The 21,076-nt window shown below is 42.9% G+C and overlaps 1 protein-coding gene across 1 annotated transcript in view; it reads right to left on the reverse strand.

Moving 5' to 3' along the window:
* uevld (UEV and lactate/malate dehyrogenase domains) overlaps nt 1-21,076 on the reverse strand; it is a 32,181-nt gene extending 11,105 nt beyond the window's left edge. Inside the window, exons 1-9 of the mRNA XM_059975593.1 lie at nt 20,925-21,076; nt 20,655-20,739; nt 15,057-15,122; nt 12,797-12,960; nt 11,828-11,963; nt 9,126-9,244; nt 7,662-7,767; nt 6,067-6,237; nt 4,407-4,580 (exon numbers count right to left, since the gene is read on the reverse strand). Of these exons, the coding sequence (XP_059831576.1) occupies nt 4,407-4,580; nt 6,067-6,237; nt 7,662-7,767; nt 9,126-9,244; nt 11,828-11,963; nt 12,797-12,960; nt 15,057-15,122; nt 20,655-20,739; nt 20,925-20,966 (1,063 nt within the window). The 5' untranslated portion in view covers nt 20,967-21,076. The remainder of the gene's footprint in view (nt 1-4,406; nt 4,581-6,066; nt 6,238-7,661; nt 7,768-9,125; nt 9,245-11,827; nt 11,964-12,796; nt 12,961-15,056; nt 15,123-20,654; nt 20,740-20,924) is intronic.

Here is a 21,076-nt window from a genome sequence, read left to right on the forward strand (position 1 = left end):
AGCGGTGTGCTACAAACAGCGCTAAAATTACGACACGGAGTCGGTAACTGCAGTCGAAGGAAAAACTTTATTCGAAAACTTCAGCCTCACTTTTAAGCCTCTGTCAACCGGCCCCCCATGGCGAAGAGGCTCCAAAGCTCTGTGCTCGCAAACCCCCGTAGGCTATCTAATTGTGAGTCGGTTCGCATACGCTAGGAAATGAGCCGCCACATAACCCCCCCCCAGAACCGGCGATACACCCCCCAATGTCCACAGCCTGGGCCAGAACCTGCTTGGGAGGTCGGCCTCTGCGCCGAGGCGCCGGAAACTCGGCCGGTTGCGCCAGGTCCACATGGGCCGGCTTGAGGCGGTCCACCGTGAAAACCTCCTCCTTCCCCCCAACGTCCAGCACGAACGTGGACCCGTTGTTCCGGAGCACCGTAAACGGCCCCTCGTATGGCCGCTGCAGCGGTGGCCGATGCCCGCCCCTTCGTACAAACACAAACTTACAGTTCCGTAGGTCTTTGGGTACGCAGGTCGGGTGCCGCCCATGCTGTGAAGTGGGTATGGGGGCCAGGTTACCGAGCTTCTCGCGAAGTCTGCCCAGGACTGCAGCGGGTTCTTCCTCTTGCCCCCTCGGGGCTGGTAGGAACTCCCCGGGGACGGCCAGGGGCGCGCCGTATACCAACTCGGCCGACGAGGCGTGCAGGTCGTCCTTGGGCGCTGTGCGGATGCCGAGAAGGACCCAGGGAAGCTCGTCCGCCCAGTTGGCTCCTCGCAGGCGGGCCATGAGGGCCGACTTCAGGTGACGGTGGAAACGCTCCACTAGCCCGTTCGACTGTGGGTGGTAGGCAGTGGTGTGGTGCAGCTGAGTCCCCAAAAGGCTGGCCATAGCTGACCACAGGCTGGAGGTGAACTGGGCGCCTCTGTCGGAGGTAATGTGGGCTGGTACACCAAAGCGGGATATCCAGGTGGCGATCAGGGCTCGGGCGCAAGATTCGGAGGTGGTGTCGGTGAGCGGGACCGCCTCTGGCCATCTTGTGAACCGGTCCACGATAGTCAGGAGGTGCCGCACTCCGCGCGACACTGGCAGGGGGCCCACGATATCCACATGAATGTGGTTGAAACGCCGGTGGGCGGGATGGAACTGCTGCGGTGGGGCTTTGGTGTGCCGCTGAACCTTGGCCGTCTGGCAGTGCATGCACGTCCTGGCCCATTCACTGACCTGTTTGCGGAGTCCGTGCCAAACGAACCTGCTGGAAACCATCCGGACAGTTGTCCGGATGGAGGGATGCGCCAAGTTATGAATGGAGTCGAAAACACGTCGCCGCCAGGCTGCGGGGACGACCGGACGGGGCTGGTTGGTGGCGACGTCACAGAGTAGGGTCCTCTCACCTGGGCCCACGGGGAAGTCCTGGAGCTGCAAACCAGAGACTGCAGTCCTGTAACTCGGAATCTCCTCATCTACCTGCTGTGCCTCTGCCAGTGCCTCAAAGTCTACCCCTTGGGAAAGGGCATGAACGGTAGGGCGAGAGAGCGCATCCGCCACGACATTGTCCTTACCCGAGACGTGCCGGACATCCGTTGTGTATTCAGAGATGTAGGACAGGTGGCGTTGCTGGCGGGATGACCAGGGGTCGGATGCTTTCGTAAACGCAAAGGTAAGCGGTTTGTGGTCCGTGAACGCGGTGAAGGGCCGACCTTCCAGGAAGTACCTGAAATGCCGGATTGCCAGGTAGAGCGCCAACAGTTCCCGGTCAAAAGCACTGTACTTGAGCTCGGGTGGCCGCAGGTGTTTGCTGAAAAACGCCAGGGGTTGCCAGCGACCTGCGATGAGCTGCTCCAGCACCCCACCGACTGCCGTGTTTGATGCGTCCACTGTGAGGGCGGTAGGGGTGTCCATTCTGGGATGTACTAGCATTGCGGCGTCAGCCAAAGCTTCCTTCGTTTGAACGAAAGCGGCGGCGGACTCCTCGTCCCAGGTAATGTCCTTGCTCGGACCCGACATCAGGGCGAACAGGGGGCGCATGATCCGGGCAGCTGAAGGGAGGAAGCGGCGGTAGAAATTGACCATACCTACGAATTCCTGAAGGCCTTTGACCGTGGTGGGTCGGGGGAAGTGGCGGACCGCATCTACCTTAGCGGGCAGAGGGGTTGCCCCGTCCTTAGTAATCCTGTGGCCCAGGAAGTCAATGGTATCAAGTCCGAACTGGCATTTGGCAGGGTTAATTGTAAGACCGTACTCACTCAGTCGGGCGCAGAGTTGACGGAGGTGGGACAGATGCTCCTGACGACTGCCGCTGGCTATGAGGATGTCATCCAAATAGATGAACGCGAAGTCCAGGTCCCGTCCCACCGCGTCCATTAACCGCTGGAACGTCTGTGCGGCATTCTTCAGGCCGAACGGCATGCGGAGGAACTCGAAGAGGCCAAACGGGGTGATGAGAGCCGTCTTGGGGACGTCGTCAGGATGCATCGGGATTTGATGGTACCCTCGGACAAGGTCGACCTTGGAGAAGATCCGGGCGCCGTGCAGGTTTGCCGCAAAGTCCTGAATGTGCGGCACAGGGTAGCGGTCCGGTGTGGTAGCCTCGTTCAGCCTGCGGTAGTCGCCGCACGGTCTCCAGCCCCCCGTCGCTTTGGGCACCATGTGCAGGGGGGAAGCCCAGGGGCTGTCGGACCGCCGGATGATCCCCAATTCCTCCATTCTCTGGGACTCCTCCTTCGCCAGTCGGAGCTTGTCCGGGGGAAGCCGCCGAGCACGGGCATGGAGGGGTGGTCCCTGTGTCGGGATGTGGTGCTGTACGCCGTGCCTGGGCATGGCTGCTGTGAACTGCGGTGCCAGAACCGATGGGAACTCCGCCAGGACCCTGGTGAAGTCGTTGTCGGACAGCGTGATGGAGCCGAGGTGAGGGGCTGGCAACTGGGCCGCGCCCAGGGAGAACGTCTGAAAGGTCTCGGCGTGTACCAGTCTCTTCCTGGGCAGGTCAACCAGCAGGCTGTGAGCTCGCAAAAAATCCGCACCCAGAAGCGGTTGGGCTACGGCGGCCAGTGTGAAGTCCCACATGAACTGGCTGGGGCCGAACTGTAGCTGCACCTGACGGGTGCCATAGGTCCTTACTGTGCTGCCATTCACGGCCCTCAGGGGGGGACCCGGTGCCCTGCTGCGAGTGTCGTAACTTGTCGGAGGTAAAACGCTGACCTCAGCCCCAGTATCGACCAAAAAGCGGCGTCCCGACCTGCTATCCCACACATACAGGAGGCTATCCCGATGGCCAGCCGCCGTAGCCATCAGCGGCGGCTGGCCCTGGCGTTTCCCGGGAACTTGCAGGGCGGGCGGCAACGGCGGGCTTCTGCGCCCCACCGCTGGTGGTAGAAGCACCAGTGGTCATTGGGCCGGGGGTTAGTGGGCTCTGCGGCCGGGCCTGGACTGGTTTGCTGCCGGGAGCGTGGCTGGGAGATCTGTGCGATGGACGCCCCGCTCACCTTTTTGGCGTTCCACAGCAAGTCCGCCCGGGCTGCCACCTTCCGGGGGTCACTGAAATCCGCGTCGGACAGCAGCAGGCGTATGTCCTCGGGCAGCTGCTCCAGGAATGCCTGCTCAAACATGAGGCCTGTGTGTCCCTCGGCCAGAGACAACATCTCGTTCATTAAAGCCGATGGAGGTCTGTCGCCCAAGCCATCCAGGTGCAGTAAACGGGCAGCCCGCTCGCGCCGAGAGAGTCCGAAAGTCCTGAGGAGCAGGGCTTTGAATTCCGTGTACTTGCCGTCTGCCGGGGGCGACTGTACGAACTCCGCGACCTGGGCAGCTGTGTCCTGGTCGAGGGAGCCCACCACGTAGTAGTAGCGGGTGTCTTCTGAGGTGATCCGGCGAACGTGGAATTGGGCTTCGGCTTGCTGGAACCATAGGTCCGGGCGCTGTGTCCAGAAACCCGGCAGTTTCAACGAAACCGCATGAACAGAGGCGGCGTCGGTCATTTCTGGTCCAAAAATCGTTTGGACCGTCGGGGTCACCAATTGTAGCGGTGTGCTACAAACAGCGCTAAAATTACGACACGGAGTCGGTAACTGCAGTCGAAGGAAAAACTTTATTCGAAAACTTCAGCCTCACTTTTAAGCCTCTGTCAACCGGCCCCCCATGGCGAAGAGGCTCCAAAGCTCTGTGCTCGCAAACCCCCGTAGGCTATCTAATTGTGAGTCGGTTCGCATACGCTAGGAAATGAGCCGCCACAGTCTCATTTTTACTGTGTACTGTACCAGCAGTTATGGTCAAAATGACAATAAAAAGTGATTTGACTTGACTTGACTTAAGAACAAGAACAGACAAAGTGACAACAATGACAGAGACGTAAAGAACAAACTATCATTTTATTCTAACTACTCATCATCAACCAGTATAACTGCACCGCAACACACTGAACAGGTACCTTCATTGTCCCCGTGCTCTCCGATAATCCAGGCCTCCATTCCAGCTGGTGGCATTTTCAAAGATTTGCCCAGGATGAACTGGAACCGTCGAGTATCCAGGTTACAGCCAGTCCCGATCACGCGGTGCGAAGAAAACCCACTCAGCCTCCAGCTCACATACGTCATCACATCAACTGACAATCCAGAGAGGAAACGTTAAGATCCGAAGCAAAAGGGACATGGCAATCCAGCTTCTGAACTGTGGATGGTCAGATGGAAAATGCAGTATGCACTGCCGGTCCTGTGAGGCCTCCTATGCAACCCCTTATCTCCAATAAAAAGATAGACTTTAACCACACCCATCCTTTTCCTAGACATTCCACAATAAAGGCCATAATTATTATGAGTCACCTGCACCAACAGTTTATAATAAACTATTACGTGGACTATTGTGTATATGGGGAGAAGTTTCAAAAATCAGAGGTACAAAGGGACTCGGGAATTGCGAGGATTGCGCACGATTCTCCAGAGGTTATCTTGCAGGTTGAGTGGCTGGTGAGGAAGGCAAATGCAATGCTAACATTCATTTTGGGAGTATTAGAATACAAAAGCAAGGATGTAAAGCTGAGGCTTTATAAGGCATTGGTAGACACCACTTGGAGTATTGTGAGCAGTTTTGGGCCCCTTATCTAAAAGCTGTGCTGGCATTGGAGAGGGTCCAGAGGAGGTTCATGAGAATGATTACAGGAATCAAAGGATTAACATATTGATGCACCATCTGAGACGTAAAGGTGAGATATCGGCTTTTATTGACTGGAAGAAGGAACAAGCAGTGAGTGACCACCATACTACATCCTGGAGACTGAGGCCGAGCGTCAGGCCTCAATCGCCTTTATACAGGGGTCTGTGGGAGGAGCCAAAGGAGCAGTCAGCAGGGGGGCGTGTCCAGACAGGTATATGTAGTTCACCACACATATGAGGAGTATTTGATAGCTCTGGGCCTGTGCTCACGGGAGTTTAGACGAATGAGGAGGGATATCATTGAAGCCTATCGAGTATTGAAAGGCAACAAGAGAAAATCTGTGGGTGCTGGAAATCCGAGCAACACGCATGAAATGCTGGAGGAACTCAACAGGCATCTCTGGAAAGGATCTCCGCCCGAAACATTGACTGTACTTTTTCCCCATAGATGCTGCCCGGCCTGCTGAGTTCCTCCAGCATTTTGTGAAAGGCCTGGATAGAGTGGATGTGGAGAGGACGTTTTCCATAGTGGAGGAGTCTAGGACCAGAGGCCATAGCCTCAGACTAGAAGGATGTCCATTTAGAATAAAGATGAGAAGGAATCTCTTTAGCTGGAGGGTAGTGAATCTGTGGAATTCATTGCCACAGGCAGCTCTGGAGTCTAAATTATTGGGTATATTTAAAACGGAAGTTGATAGGTTGTTGATTGGTCAGGGTGTCAATCGTTATGCGGAGAAGGCAGGAGAATGGGTTGCAAGGGATAATATATCAGCCGTGATAGAATGGTAGATCACTCAATGGGCCAAATGGCCTAATTCTGCTCCTATGAGTAAAAAGTGTTATATTGTCCTCTAGTCCAACCACTTTTCCCTTAATGAGCCCTTCTACTGCCTTATAAATCGCCATCCTACCTCTTAATTACACCAAAGGGCTACGTACCTGGCTGGGAGGCAATAATGAGAATACAGTTGGGACTGTGTTGTACAATGTTTGGAATTATACTCCTGAACAAATCCACGTTGCTTTGCAATGCTTCCAGGTACGAGTCCTCACCACCCCAGGTGTTAGCAGTGATTATCACTATGTCAGAGCCTGCTGAATTTGAGTAATCTGGAGGAAGGGGAAAAAAAACGTCAGTTCAGAGAATGGCTTGGATGGCGCGTAGCACTATTGCAGCGACATCGATGCTGGTTCAATTCCAGCCACTGTCTCTACATTCTTCCCATAACTATGTGACTTTCCTCGAGGTGCTTCGGTTTCCTCCCTCATTCCAAAGGGACATGAGGGTTAGTAGGTTACTTGGGCACATGCATGGAATTGGGAGGTGTGTGTTTACTGGGCAGAATGGCCTGTTACCATGCAGATACTCTGAAAAAAAAATCATGAACAGCATTTCCATTCTCCGCAGTCCAGTGAACAGACATGTTTCTGCTGGGTCCAAACTGCAGTGTTACTGCAGAGGTTGCAGAAGGGCAAAAGTTCAAGTTACGTGCAGACATTGTACAATCACTACTGAGAACCCAGCCTCTCTTTACACAGCCTCGTTGTTTACGTCTGCAACCCAACGTGCAAATTATGAGGCACACGCTAGCTATTGGACAGTTATTTTACTAAATCTAGAGATTACTGGCATTAATGCATAAATTTTATTGGTTATTAACATCTGAAAAGTGTATTTTAATTAGTAATTATTTATGCAATTGATGGACTTAGAAAGCGTACATAGAATTGGACAGTTGTTGCCAAGAGCCACGGGGATCCCGGAGAGGATTCACTCACCTCAGCGTTGAATGGGCTCCGCACTTTTGGGGACTCTGCAGTTCCATGTGTTTTTATTTACCTTCTTTTTACTATTTGTGTGATTTGTCCTCTTTTATTGAGTTGAATTGACTTCATTACTTACATCCTTCATATACATGAGTAAAAATCTTTGTTACGTCTCCGTCTAAATGTGCAGTATGATATGTGGCAGTCTTGCATGTACATTTTAGTGAATTCTATTGTATTTCTTTGCTTTGTAGGTGCCTGCAAGAAGGCGAATCTCAACATTGTATATGATACACATACTTTGATATATAAACCTGACCTTTAATGAAAGTTTCAATGGATCAGTATCCCTATAAAAATTGACAATTGTGAGCTGAAGTTTCAGAATAGTTTGGTGACAGGGCTGAACTGTTCTTGTCCATAAGTAAAAGAAGTGTGTCAGGGAAACGGGCACAAGTTGTCCAATTCCAGTTAATTAGTGACAACATGACCATAGCCAATGAATTGTCGATGGAAAGCAAATCTCAATAGACCACTACTGTAAATTATTAGATTCCAAATGCAATCTTTGCTAGTTTTGAACAATTATGATGACATTTTGTGAAAGGGAAAATACTCAGGGATTTTGAGACAGAGATTTTGAAGTAAAGAAAAGTATTATTCTGTTAATATAAACTTGGGATTACATCGTTGCTTCCAAGCTTATTTGATCAAATAAAAAACAGTCACGTTTTTTCTTCTGGATCCTCCAGTCAGATGACACAAACCTTTGCTGATTTCAACTTTAGGCAGATGAAAGATTTCCATGTCCAATGTTCCACTCTTCACTGTGCTTTCTGTGGTAGGAATAAATACTAATTTTTCCACAATATGCTAAAAAGGAAAAAAAAAACACAAATCTGCATGATTTAATTTTTCCAATTTTCAGCCTTCCAATTCTTCACTGGACACAATCACCAGTGTTTAATATTTCATCCATTCTGTATGTTGAAGCCTAGATTGCAAGTTTTAGCTGGCCAATAAGCTGCATTTCTTTCCCTGAACTTGACACAGTCCTGTGCTGAAATTCACACATACACTTTCCAGTCAGAGTGACTGGACAGCATTCCACTTGGGAACCCAATTGATAAGCTTTCAACTTCCTTGCCACCTATAAACAGAGGAAGGAACCCAAAGGTTAACACAGACCAAGGGTGAATAAGTAATAACAAATGATTGATTAATTGGTAGCTAGTTGCATTATCAATCTCAATACACAGTCACCATTTGTCTGGTTCTGCCAATTACAAACATGTTCACTATCGCCTGCACTATCATTTAATATTGTCAGACTTTGAAGGACATTAAGCTTTGGTTCAGAATATCACTAAGGGGAGACCAAACCATTATTCAGTGAACAAAAATGATCAAGTAAGTCAAATGATGAGAAATTGGAGCCCAAAATTGAGCTTTAGACACTCTAAAGTTGTAGGATGATGGGAAGAGCAAAAGAATTGACAGACTACTGGTTGGGTGGGACTATATACAGAGGTCTTGGGTTAAGGGTGAAAGGTGAAAAGTTTAAGGGAAACATGAGGGGAAACTTCTTCACTCAGAGGATCGTGAGAGTGTGGAACGAGCTGCCAGTACAAGTGGTGCATGCGAGCTCAATTTCAACATTTAAGAGAAGTTTGGACAGGTACATGGACAGTAGGAGTGTGGAGGGCTGTGGTCCCGGTATTGATCAATGGGAGCAGGCAGGTTAAATAGTTTGGCATAGACTAGATGAACCAAATGGCCAGTTGCTATGACTCTACTGAGTTTAGGTGTAATGAGGCAAAATAACAAACCTTGGCTTCAATAGTGGGAAGTAAAGAGAAGAAAATTCAGAAGCCATGACCAATTTTCAGTAAAACAGTAAAGAAAAGCAAGGGGATAACAAAACATCATCTTGTATTGTCTTTACAGCATTGAAATAGGTCATTCAGCCAATTATTTCAGACAGGTGTTCAAACAATTTCCACCCATCATCTTCATCTACCCCTAATCTACCCCTCTTTCAAATGTGTGTGCTCGCAGAGTTTCTCCTTTCATGGTGCTCTGTGAAATTCACACGGTAGCAATTTTCACTTTGTGACCACTCCCTGCGTAATGAAGTTTCTCCAACTCTAAACAAAATGTATCACCACAAAAGAGGTATTGCAGAACTGGAACTGGACTATACCTGAGAGCAGATATATTAATTGCTTTACCTTTGCTAGAATGCTCATGGTGCACGCCATTCCCAAATCACCACCTCCAAGTACTGTAACTTTGCTGGAGTGCCAGTCAGCAGCTTGCATTTTTGGCTGAGGGCTGACATCAGAAAGATCTGTTGAGATCAATAAAATTGTATCACAGGCTTACTCTTACATATTAAACTGTTTATTAGAAATGAATCAACCTCCTTTCCCTATTTTCTTCTCATCTTTCAATAAGGTACTGACAACTATCGAGTGATAAATCCCAAAACATTGACTGTTTATTCCCCTCCATAGATACTTCCTGATCTGCTGAATTCTTCTAGCATTTGTATGTGTTGTACAAAATATTCCATATCTTTAGAATCTCTTGTTACTGACCAATATCTTTCTTTTTAATTTGTGGAGGTCTTTGGGAACTCTGGAATGTATTGTTCAACCCCAATTGCTTTGAACTGATGAGAGAGTTAGGAATCAATCATTTTAGTGGGCCTGGAGTCACAAACCAGCCGGGCCAGTTAAGGATGGCAGATTTCTTTCTTGGAAGAACAACAATCGATCAGTTTGATAATATTCTTTGCCTTACCAATGCCTATTCCTCATATTGAATTTTGAAAGGAAATATATATTTTAAAATGTCCTATTTTAATCAGCTTTCTACTCCAGCATCCTCTTTTACAGAATCTTTTTTCTGTTCAACTTTCATATTGTCTGGTGACCTTTCAAAATCTTTATTGCCTGCAATGGCTGAAGGTTCAGGTGACCTTCTTGCAGATCTCACTTAACATCTGTACTCAGATTCCTTATTCTCAGCTACTTTAATCAGAATTCAAACTCCCCTTGGTTCCCATCCCATGTTAAACATGAAAACTTCATTGCTATCAACTAGATTATCATTTCTGAGGCTGCTGTAAACTAACGCACACATTGAATTCTAAAATAGTCGTAAGTCCTGTTACCATGACATGAAGCCAGACACCAAGGTGATGTAACATGAACCGAATGGAGTTAACTCCCACAATCATTTATATCAACTAACCAGCTCCAGACCTAAGTTTTGCCTACATTCATTGTGACAGTAAAACCCTTTCTAAAATGTATGTGGTAAAAAACAAGAGATTTACTGTACATAAACAAATTAGATCATACTTTCTAGACAGTAGATCATAATGCCTAGAGCTGGGCCCCTGCATAAAGTTGACTTGACTATTCAAGTCCAGGATCCAGTCAGGAAAAATTGGTCATTTGTAACTCCTTGTCAAGGGGCAATGAATAACTAGAATTTTTAATATTCTTCATTCACCATCCAAGCAATGCTATGCCCATTAGCAGAAATATCAGCTATTAGAATGGCAATGTGAGCATTTAAGCATTTGTGATGGCATTGAGGAAGGTAACTTAAGTGATATTACAAATTGAATATCTAAGACTTTTAAGAAGAATATGGAGAAATATTATCATGGAAATCTTAAGTTTTCAATATTCCAAGTGATGTGCACAATGAAAATAACAATAAATGGTATTATTGGCTGAGCTAAAGATGGCACCAGAGGGCAACTTCTGCCAGCCCATCACTGAAACAGTTAAATTCTTGCTCCTCAGGATGGCTGGAGTCCTGTCAGGGTCTTTGATCTACAGCAGTCCTCAAACTGTGGTCTGCGCAGCACACGTTCCCAATCTTGGAACTGGCCAACCAGCCGCATTTTCCATCTGTCCAAGTTCAGCCTGCAGTCGGGCGACTTTGGTGTGTGGCCTTGCGTGGCCTCGTGGACACGAATTCTCGCTGGTGTTGTGAACTTAAGCACAGTGTGAGCCAGAACATTAACACAGCAAGAGCAGTTATCAGAGGCCTCTGCACTCGGTGATCGATCGTTCTCTCTCTCTCTCTCTCTCTCGATGGTGAGTGACAGATTGCAGCTGATTCTTGTGTCGGGGATCTTGAAATAAAAGCTTCGGACTGTGACTGTAACATCAAAACAGTGACTGTCTTCCCTCTCAGTGTGGAAGGGTGATATCTGTCTCTCCCTCTTTAGTGAGAGAGAGAGAGCCTGTGAGACGTCGAAATGTTGGAGTGAACAGTTAGTTTTTTTATGTACTATAGATCATGGTCTCTCTTTGGAGGCTTTGCTGTTACTTGCATGGCAGGTGGTGGGAATGCTGATGCTTTATGCTAGAATGGGGAGTGTGAGGGGATGGGTTGATGCTACATATGTGTCAGAGGAAACAGGGGCTTCGGGTTTTTACTTTCTTGTCTGTCATTCATCCTTTGGGCTTTTCTTCTGTTTTGAGGATGTCTGTGGAAAGTAAGAATTTCAGGTTGTATATTGTATGCATTCTCTGATATTAAATGATATTAATTGAACCATTGAAATGGCTTGCCAAAACTTGGATATCATGGGCTTAAACAAAGAGCAGCAGGATGAGAATTTAACTTTTTCATGCAGAGGTCAATAAGCAAACACAATCCATTGCCGGATAGCTAAGACAGGGGGTCCCAAGCTGGGGTCCATGCACCCTTTGGTCAATGGTAAGGCTCCACGGCATGAAAAAGGATGGGCGAAGAGGACCTAGATGTCGTAGATAAATTTTAGGATATGGATAAGCATTGTTGAGGAAGAAGTGAAACAATTATAAAAGCCTTATGATGCAGATAGAGTAATGTCTTCCAATTTCCATATGTTTATACCCAAATGGAGTTAAAAGAATTGACAAACCTGAAGAAATACTGGAAATAATGGTGTTGACTTCTGTCAAAGACAGTCCTTCAGCAGAGGACTTCATGTACAACGGCGTTACTTCCTCAAACTTAGCGATCATTTCATTAAGCAAACCAATGATATTCGTCTTGGGCTAGAATTTGAGAATTCAACGAGTACACATTAAAAAAATACAAAGTAGCTACTTTTCTCTCTTATTGTCCTTTCTGGATCAGATTACATATTACGTGTTAGTTAAATAGTAATCAGCACAAGCTGTCATACCGACAATGGCCAAATTTGTCTGTGCCTGTTAGCTTTCAATCAATAGATATGAGTACTTGGTATAATTCATCACTGAGTAATCAATCTTCTGGACAAACATCAGTTTTGCACCCTACCCTATCTAAGGTGCAGCTCAATACTTGTGCTCAATACACATACCTGTGGTATGGGTCTTCAGAATGATCGATATGCATAATTGCTGCCAAACCTTAAGTATCAAAATGAACTCTCTGATCTCTCAATCTACCTCATTGGGGCTCTTGAACTTTATTTGTCTACCTGCATGGCATTTTTTCTGTAACTGTAACTCTACATTCTGCACTTTGATACTCCTTTTCCTTTTGTTCTACCTCAATGTGCTAACGTTTGGAATATTCTGGAGGGTTGGCATGCAAAACCAAGCTGTTCACTGCATCTCAGTACACGAGACAAAAATAAGCCAGTTACCAATTACTTGTACACATCCTTAGACCCTACAGATCAACTGCAATTGCAACCTCCCCTCCAAACCAAACACATTCCCAAACTGCGAGTGGAAATACCACACTCTGCCACTAGCACTGAACTCTGGCGTCTAACTAAATACGGTACACCTGCTTCGCTGGTTTTCATTGATAGGCTCATCTTGCACCTACATTTCCTGGTTTTACTGCTCCTTCTGGTGATGAACCCAGAATGACGCTGGGGATTTTGAGCTCTTACGTGACTCCAGTGCTGCAGGTATGGTAAATAGATACGTCCTTGCATGTCCACGTGCTTTCCCACACGTATAACCATCTTTGATGTTGGTCTCAGGAAACACAAAGGCGGACCAAATGGATAAGAGTCAAGAATCCATATTCGAATGGGAATATTGTAGGAAGATCCTAGATAATCAAGGAAAGAAAATCACATTTATATCTCCTTAAGGAATTTACACCTCCACCAAAAAAAACTTGCAATCTAAAAATTTTCATAATTATCAAACTAACAATGATACCTGGAATCCAGAATAATAAAGTCGATGCTTCACATGGAACAAAGCTGTAATAATTTCTCATTTCATATTAACAATATATAATGAAAAAAAATTAAATAAACTCTTTCAATCCCAAAAATCCATACAGTCAGAGTCGAGTAATGCTTGGTCTGGGCCATGCAACCATTTGCCCACTGAATTTTGGAATGAGCAGGGACAAATTTAATACAAATCTCAGAAATGACTACTGGAGAATTTTTTATTTGTCTCCTATTGACTGTGAGAGATCTGTGACAACTATTACTTAAATGCAGTTTGCTCTTTTTGTTAATTTCATAGCATTCAGATGGAGAATGGAAATGTTCTTTCAGAGTACCTTTTCCTGATTTGGATACCATTCTTATAGCTCCACCAATAGTGCACTGTCTGAAGGTTTAGGATATTGTGTCAATCACAATTCCGTTATGTCTGTGGCACCTATTGGCAGCAAGTTGAACCGATCACTATGTTTACATCTTCGAAGAATGTAACGATGTTTACTATTCATGATTTCAAGTCTTGCAGATCAATAAAAATTATTCACAGTGACCATTATGTTTTACTGAAATGCTATGGAAATGCTAGAGATTTGTTATATTCAAGAAAACATTTAGGTAAAAGAACATTTAGGGCAAGATAGAATAAAATAAATTGAAATTAAATTGTTTATCAAAATCAAGCAAAGCAAATCTCAGGTGATTTTTCATCTGATTGGAAATGGATTTTCCACGATAGTATTTCTGTAGGAAGTTTATCTCAATCACATTAATTACCAAAATTATGAGGGATGTGGATAAAGTACATGCAAGCAGATGCTTTTGACAGAGGTTGGGTGAGACTAGGACTAGAGGTCATAGGTTAAGAGTGAAAGGGAACCCCAAGCATAACTTTGGTACAAGCTGCCTGCAGAAGTAGCAGATGCAGGGTTGATTGGTACATTTAAGAGAAGTTTGGATAAGTACATGGATGAGAGGGGTATAGGCTATGGTCTAGGTGTGTGTCATTGGGACTTGGCAGAGTAATAGCTAGGCATGGATTAGATGGATTAGATGCTGAAGGGCTGTTTCTGCGTTTCTGTAGTGTTATATGACTGCCTTGGGTTTTGGTAGGTAATCAACTTAACAAAAACTAAAGGGATGAAGTTGTAATAGCAGCTTAAAAACTCCATCTTGACTTGAATGATTGATTTGCATTGAAATTATATTAGGTAAAATTAGAGGCTTATCTCATTTAATCTTAACCAGTGTTTCAGAATGTGCTAAATATCATTCACAGTTCAACAATTCACCTTTCACCAAACAAGAATTTAGGATTTCAGTAACACAGGATGGCCTTTCAGGTTTTTGTATTATAAGCACAAAATGAACAAAACCTTGAGGGTAGAAAGAAAACTGGAAAAAGTAAAAGTTGATACAGTTATCTTGCTCTCGATAGGAGAAACAAGAGTGGATGTATTAAACGAATAGCACACAACTGATAATACCCATCTTAACGAATACTTTTCCTTTAGCATAATCTACTACACACTTAGTACCAATATCAGATTGTGAAGCTCTAACAGTTTTCAGCTGATAGACAAAAGCTCACCTTAGTATTGGACTTGTGGTTCTGGCAGGGAGGAGATCCTCAATAACTAGCAAGAATAGAGGCAGCATAGTAGTGTATTGGTTAGCACAATGCTTTACAGTACCTGTGGCTCGGGTTCAATTCCCGCCACTGCCTGTAAGGAGTTTGTATGTTCTCACCATGAAAGAGTGGGCTTCCTCTGGGTGCTTCAGTTTCCTCTCACAGTCCAAAGACGTACCAGCTGGTAGGTTAATTGGTCATTGTAAAGTTGTCCCGTGATTAGGCTAGGGTTAAATCGGGGGCTGCTGGGTAGTGCGGCTCAAAGGACTGGAAGGGCCTATACCGCGCTGAACACATAAATAAATAAATTTCCTCTCTCTAATACGGGGAAGGGCTTACCTTGATATCGGATAGGGATGGTTCCAATTATGTTCAACAAATCTTTCTGGGATCCATCAGTGAAAGCTGTAATTTAAACACAAGTCTTCTTTCAATCTGCAAGAAGCTCACAATTTCCAGAGCAAAAACATTTAGTTGAGAGTGCAGTATCTCATTCTATGCTTTCACCACAAAGCAATGCTTCTTTTTCACAAACAGGATGCTCATCTTCTTTCTAAATCTACACCAACTGACTGACCATAACCATTTACTGCCAAAAAGGCAGAAATCATACACGTTGATTATTGTTATCTTGCCCGATGAAACAGTCCTGAGATGTTACATAAGCACTGCTTTCTGCTTCTTTCACATTATCCATCATTGGACAGTCAAACCAGTTGCTGTGGCACTGATTAGCAAGGAGGTAAACCGCAGGATACTAAACCCACCCACCCAATAACAGCCCACTCAACAAAGCATGTCAAACTGAAAATGGCATATTCATTCCAACTGATTTGTCCATTAACTAATCCTTAGTAACATTTTACCCTGCAGGCTATACATTCCAATTTTGTTTACCAATCTCCTGTCACACCACATTGAAGATCTTCAGTTCAAAGTCACTAATTTGTCCTTTACTAGTCTAGCAAGACTAGTTAGATAAGATTTCCAAACAAATTAAAGACTTGGATAATATTTATACAATCTCTCCTAACATTGATTTATTCAAACAAAGTGTTAAACTCCAATCACAACATAATTTATTATTAACTTATCCTATTGAAGGAAATTTGCTTAAATTGAAAAGTCAATTTTATGTGTCTGGAGATAAAAATAATAAGCTATTAGCATCTCAATTAAAAGCAGCTAAAGCTAAAAGATAAATTTTAAAACTTCATGAGGGAGATAGTAGTTTAGCATGTAATTATGAAGATATTAATAAAACTTTTCAAGATTTTTATATTGAACTTTATGAATCTCAGTTTCCATTTGATTCCTCTAAAATGAATGCCTTTTTACAAAAGATTGATTTTCCTCGAATTTCTGTTGACGATCAACAAACTCTTGATGCTCCTATTACTGAAAGTGAAACTTAGAAAGCTATTTTTTCAATGCAATCAAGTAAAGCTCCTGGACTGGATGGTTATTCTGTAGGATTTTATAAAACATTTGAAAAATTGCTCTCTCCATATATGTTGGAAATGCTTAAAGATTCTTCTTCGATAGGAGAGTTATCTCCCACATTTTATGAAGCTTCCATTTCTTTAATTCTTAAGAAAGATAAAGATTCAACTGACTGTGCTTCTTATAGACCTATTTCTTTATTAAATGTGGATGCTAAAATTCTCTCAAAAATAATGGCTAATCGGCTAGAGAATTTTCTAGCTAAAATTATCTCTCAAGACCAAACAGGTTTTGTAAAAGGCCGTTATTCCTTCTCTAATGTTTGGAGACTGTTAAATGTTATATATTCATCCTTTTCTAAGACTCCTCGATGTGTTGTCTCTCTTGATGCTGAAAAGACATTTGACAGAGTTGAACGGAAATACTTATTTAGTGTTTTAGAGAAATTCGGCTTTGGTATTAACTTTAATAAGTGGATTAGATGATATATAAAAGCCCCATAGCTACAGTTATTACTAACAATTGCAGATCTTTTTTTCAGCTTTCACGGGGTACAAGACAAGGATGTCCGTTATGTCCTTTGTTATTTAATTTGGTGCTAGAACCCTTAGCTATTGCACTTCATGAAGCTAAAGATATTCATGGAATTTTCATAAATGGAACTGTTCATAAGATCTCTCTTTATGCTGACGATCTCTTAGTTTATATTTCGAATCTTGAAGAATGCATTCCTAGTTTATTGAAACTACTAAACAACTTTGGAAAGTTTTTGGGATATAAACTAAACCTTCATAAAAGTGAATTATTTCCCCTAAATGATCCAGCTTCTATATATGATGACATTCCTTTTAGAGTTACGGACTCCTTTAAATATTTAGGTATTATTATCACTAAACATCATAAGGACCTTTATGAAGCTAATTTGGTTCCTTTAATTTGATTTTATGAAGCAGTTATTTTGTAGATGGAATCCACTTACACTTTCATTAGTCGGCCGAATTCATGCAGTTAAGGTGATGATTTTACTGAAATTTTTATATGTATTTCAAAATATCGTTATTTTTATAACTAAGAAGTTCTTCGATCAGGTTGATTCCATTATTTCATCTTTTGTTTGGAATAATAAAAGACCAAGAATTGGTAAATATCATTTACAAAAATTAGAAAAAGATGGAGGTCTTACTTTGCCTAATTTAAGAATTTAATTTATTGGTCTGTCAATATACGTTATATGTGTTTTTGGTTATATTGGGCTGATAGAGATGAACAACTTCCGTGGACTGATTTGGAATTGAATGCTGTGAAACAGTTTCACTTAACCTCATTATTAGGAGCTTCTTTACCTGTACAATTGGCCAAAATTACTAATTTAAATTCATATCCTGTGATTAAGCAGTCATTACAAATTTGGTTCCAGTTTCTTTACTTTTTTAATCTTAAAATATTCAAACTTTTTAGTTTAAATTATTTAATTAAACCTTCATTAAGTGATCCTACTTTTCTTTTTTTAGAGGAATAAAGGGGTTTATTCCTTCATGGATCTGTTCCAGAATGGCCGATTGATGTCTTTTGAAAAATTAGTAACTAAATACTTTCTTTCATATTCACATTTCCTGCAATACCTTCAGGTCAGACACTTCTTACAAAAAAACTTAAGTAATTTTCCATATATACAAGATTCTGACCTGTTAGATATTATTTAAAAAATTAATCCTTTAGTGAAGGATTTTATTGGGAAAATTTGTAATTTATTGTTACAACAGCACAATTACCCTTCACTTAAGATTAAGCAAGATTGGGAGAGAGAGCTTAACTTGACCCTGATAACAGAAGATTTGTTGCAGATTTTGGTTAATTCTTCTTTGATCTGTGCCAATCACTCTTTAATTCAATTTAAAATTGTACATCGTTACTATTTAACAAAGGAGAGACTGTCTAAAATGTTTTCTAATGTTAATAGTCAGTGTGACAGATGTAAAACCGAGACAGCTACATTGACACATAAGTTTTGGTCGTGTTCAGTACTGAAACATTTTTGGACGTCTATTTTCTCTACAATTTCTAAAGTTTTAAAAATTAATTTACAACCTAATAAATTGACAGTTTCATTTGGTATAGTCCATCAATATATTCATGGTATTTCTCCATCAGACCAACATGTAATTGCATTTGTTACATTATTGGCCAGAAGGGCTATTTTGTTGAAATGGAAAGATGTTTCTGCTCCTACTTTGATACAATGGTTTTCTCGGGTGATGTTATGCCTTAGTTTGGAGAAAATCAGAAGCTTGTATGATGTATGGCTCCGGGGTTGTGCTCCAATGGGTTTTTTTTTTGTTTGTTTTTTTTTCAGTTAGTAGGGTTTTTTTTAGTTAGTAGGGGTTCTTTTTTCCCCTACTTTTTCTTTCAAAAAAATATTCTTAACACTTTATTTTCTCTTATTATTATTGATATATTGTTTAGCTTTGTTAATTAGTTATTTGCTAATTTAATTCTTTATTGTATATAATGACAGATTGACTCAATGTATCTTCTTTGTTACTCTTCAATAATAATTAATAAAAAGATTTTAAAATGAATTACTAGTCTAGCAGAATCAATGACCCCTTGTGTCACTTTACTAATGAAAAGGCTAGTGGGCCAGTAGTCAGCCACAATGCTTTTCATGCAAATGTCATCAGTGGTTGCCATGTTATTTTTCAAAGGCAGAAGCAGGAAATCTGAAATGAAATAAAGAAAATGCATTATCTGTGGAAGGTGAAATACTTAACATTTCAGGTCTGGAAAACTAGCACGCCTTCAGAGTGCCAGATTTTCATGGCTCTGGGGATGGTCTGATTCAAGGCCGATGCACCTGACTAAAGTGCCGTGGGAACAGCGGGAGCAGCAGCCATTTTTGGGGCCAACTCTCTGGGCACAGAACTCGGAAAAAGTGACACAACAGACTTTTAACATCATAAATCAGCAAATTGTTTGTTATGTCTCCCCTCTCACTGTACCTCTTTTTCCCTTATTAGGGAGAGAGAGAGAAGCTGTGCTATGTCGAATTACTGGATGAACGAGTAGTCTTTGGTTCTGTAAGTCTGTGTCTTTATTAATGCTTTGCTGCATGCTTGAGTGCTCAGTGGGAATGCCTATGCTTTTTTTGCTGTTGGGGGGGGAGTGGTGTCACTGCCTTGCTGCTGTTTTTGTGTGGGAGGGGGAGCTGGTGGGGGCTTTAGGGCTCTAACGTTTAACAGTCATTCATTCTTTGGGGCATTCCTCTGTTTTTGTGGATGTTTGCAAAGAAAAAGAATTTCAGGATGTATATTATATATATATATTATTCGGACATTAAATGTACCTATTGAAACAAGAAACACACTTCACCAAAACTAGGATATTGTTACCACCCATTCTGATGAAAGGTCTAAAACCCAAAACGTTAACTGCGTCTTTATATAGATGCTGTTTGACTAAAGAGTGCTTCCAGAATTTTCAGTTTCTATTGCAAGTCCACAGCCTTTGCTGTGTGTTCTGACATTTCTTGTTATGCAAGGTGAATCCAATTGGCTGAGGGAAGCCTTCTTGTGATGTAACCAATGAGGAAAGGAAGGTGGATCACCCACCTGGCATTTCTGGCTGAAAGTGGTTGCAAATACTTCAGTCTTGTCTCCTGCCTTCCTTTCAACTAAACAAATCATTTACTCTGTATGCTAATCAAAATACTTCGAAATTATAAAGATATGAATATGCAATTAGCTTGAATGACAAACGGTAATGAGGGAGCTTGAATACTTTTTCAATTTTGTAGCCTTTTCAATCATGAACAAATATAGTCAATAAATATGGGGAAGACAAATGAGCAGTCCTCTTACAGGAACAACCTTGCAGGAAGATGCTATAGGTGACGATATTCATGTCTGGGATGATGCACAAATTACATCGTAACTGATCAGTCTCTAATAAGTTGGACTTAAGTAACTTTTGCAAATGAATGTGTTATCTGCCATCCAGCATCCCACTGGCACCTAATTAAGGGACATCAGGATCAATCTCCGAGGACTAATATTTGTTGGTTTTGAAACATTGTTTTCTAATATGTTGAGAAAGTCAAAGCTCAGGTACAGAAATTTTACAAGTAAGATACAGCAGCCAGAATTGCCTGCACGTCAGAAAACAATTTTATCATAAACACAATTTGGGTAAGAACGGTGGTTTGTGTTTAGAATCGCACTGCTTATAATACTAAACGTCTTTATTCTTGTATCAATTCTTCACATCCGTTTACTAGGTAAAGAACAAAAATTTTCCCTAGTTATCCAAATCTAGAAACTACCGATTAAATTATTCTTGCCATCCGTGAACATATTTTTCAAGAAATGACCTATAATAAGAAACCCTTCCCTTAATTATTTTTTCATTCCCTCAGCCAAAATGCAGTGGGTGTTTATATCACAAACTTACATAGAACAGAGAATACAATCAGAGGAATGAAACAATTGAAGAGCTTACTGTATGTGTCCAGTGATGATTTAAGATCAGGGAATTTTTGGTGCATATGTTTCAGTTCCTTGATAGTCAGATCCCGGAATTTATACTGAAAAAAGGAATGTTCAGTGAGAATCTGAGTAAGATTCTGCGTCGGAAATTCTCTCTCTCGCTCCCTCCCACCGCCACACACTCTAACCCGACTGTCGGCCCCCGTAGCCCCACGTTCCAGCATTTGTCCCTCTCCTGCTTGTACCCTTGGTCGCGCTGGCTCTCCCTGTGGGTCTCTCTCACCTTGCCTAACTGGCTCTTCAGTGTCTCTTCATTAAACTCCATGACCTTAACAAGATTCCAAACTGTTTTCTATTGCTCCTGCCACTTCCGGCTCCCGCTTTTCATGACGATTAGGTCAACGGAGAAAACGAGCCGTGGGCCGGACTGGCAGG

The sequence above is a fragment of the Hypanus sabinus genome, chromosome 7, assembly GCF_030144855.1.
Source record: "Hypanus sabinus isolate sHypSab1 chromosome 7, sHypSab1.hap1, whole genome shotgun sequence".
In the NCBI taxonomy this organism is placed as follows: domain Eukaryota; kingdom Metazoa; phylum Chordata; class Chondrichthyes; order Myliobatiformes; family Dasyatidae; genus Hypanus; species Hypanus sabinus.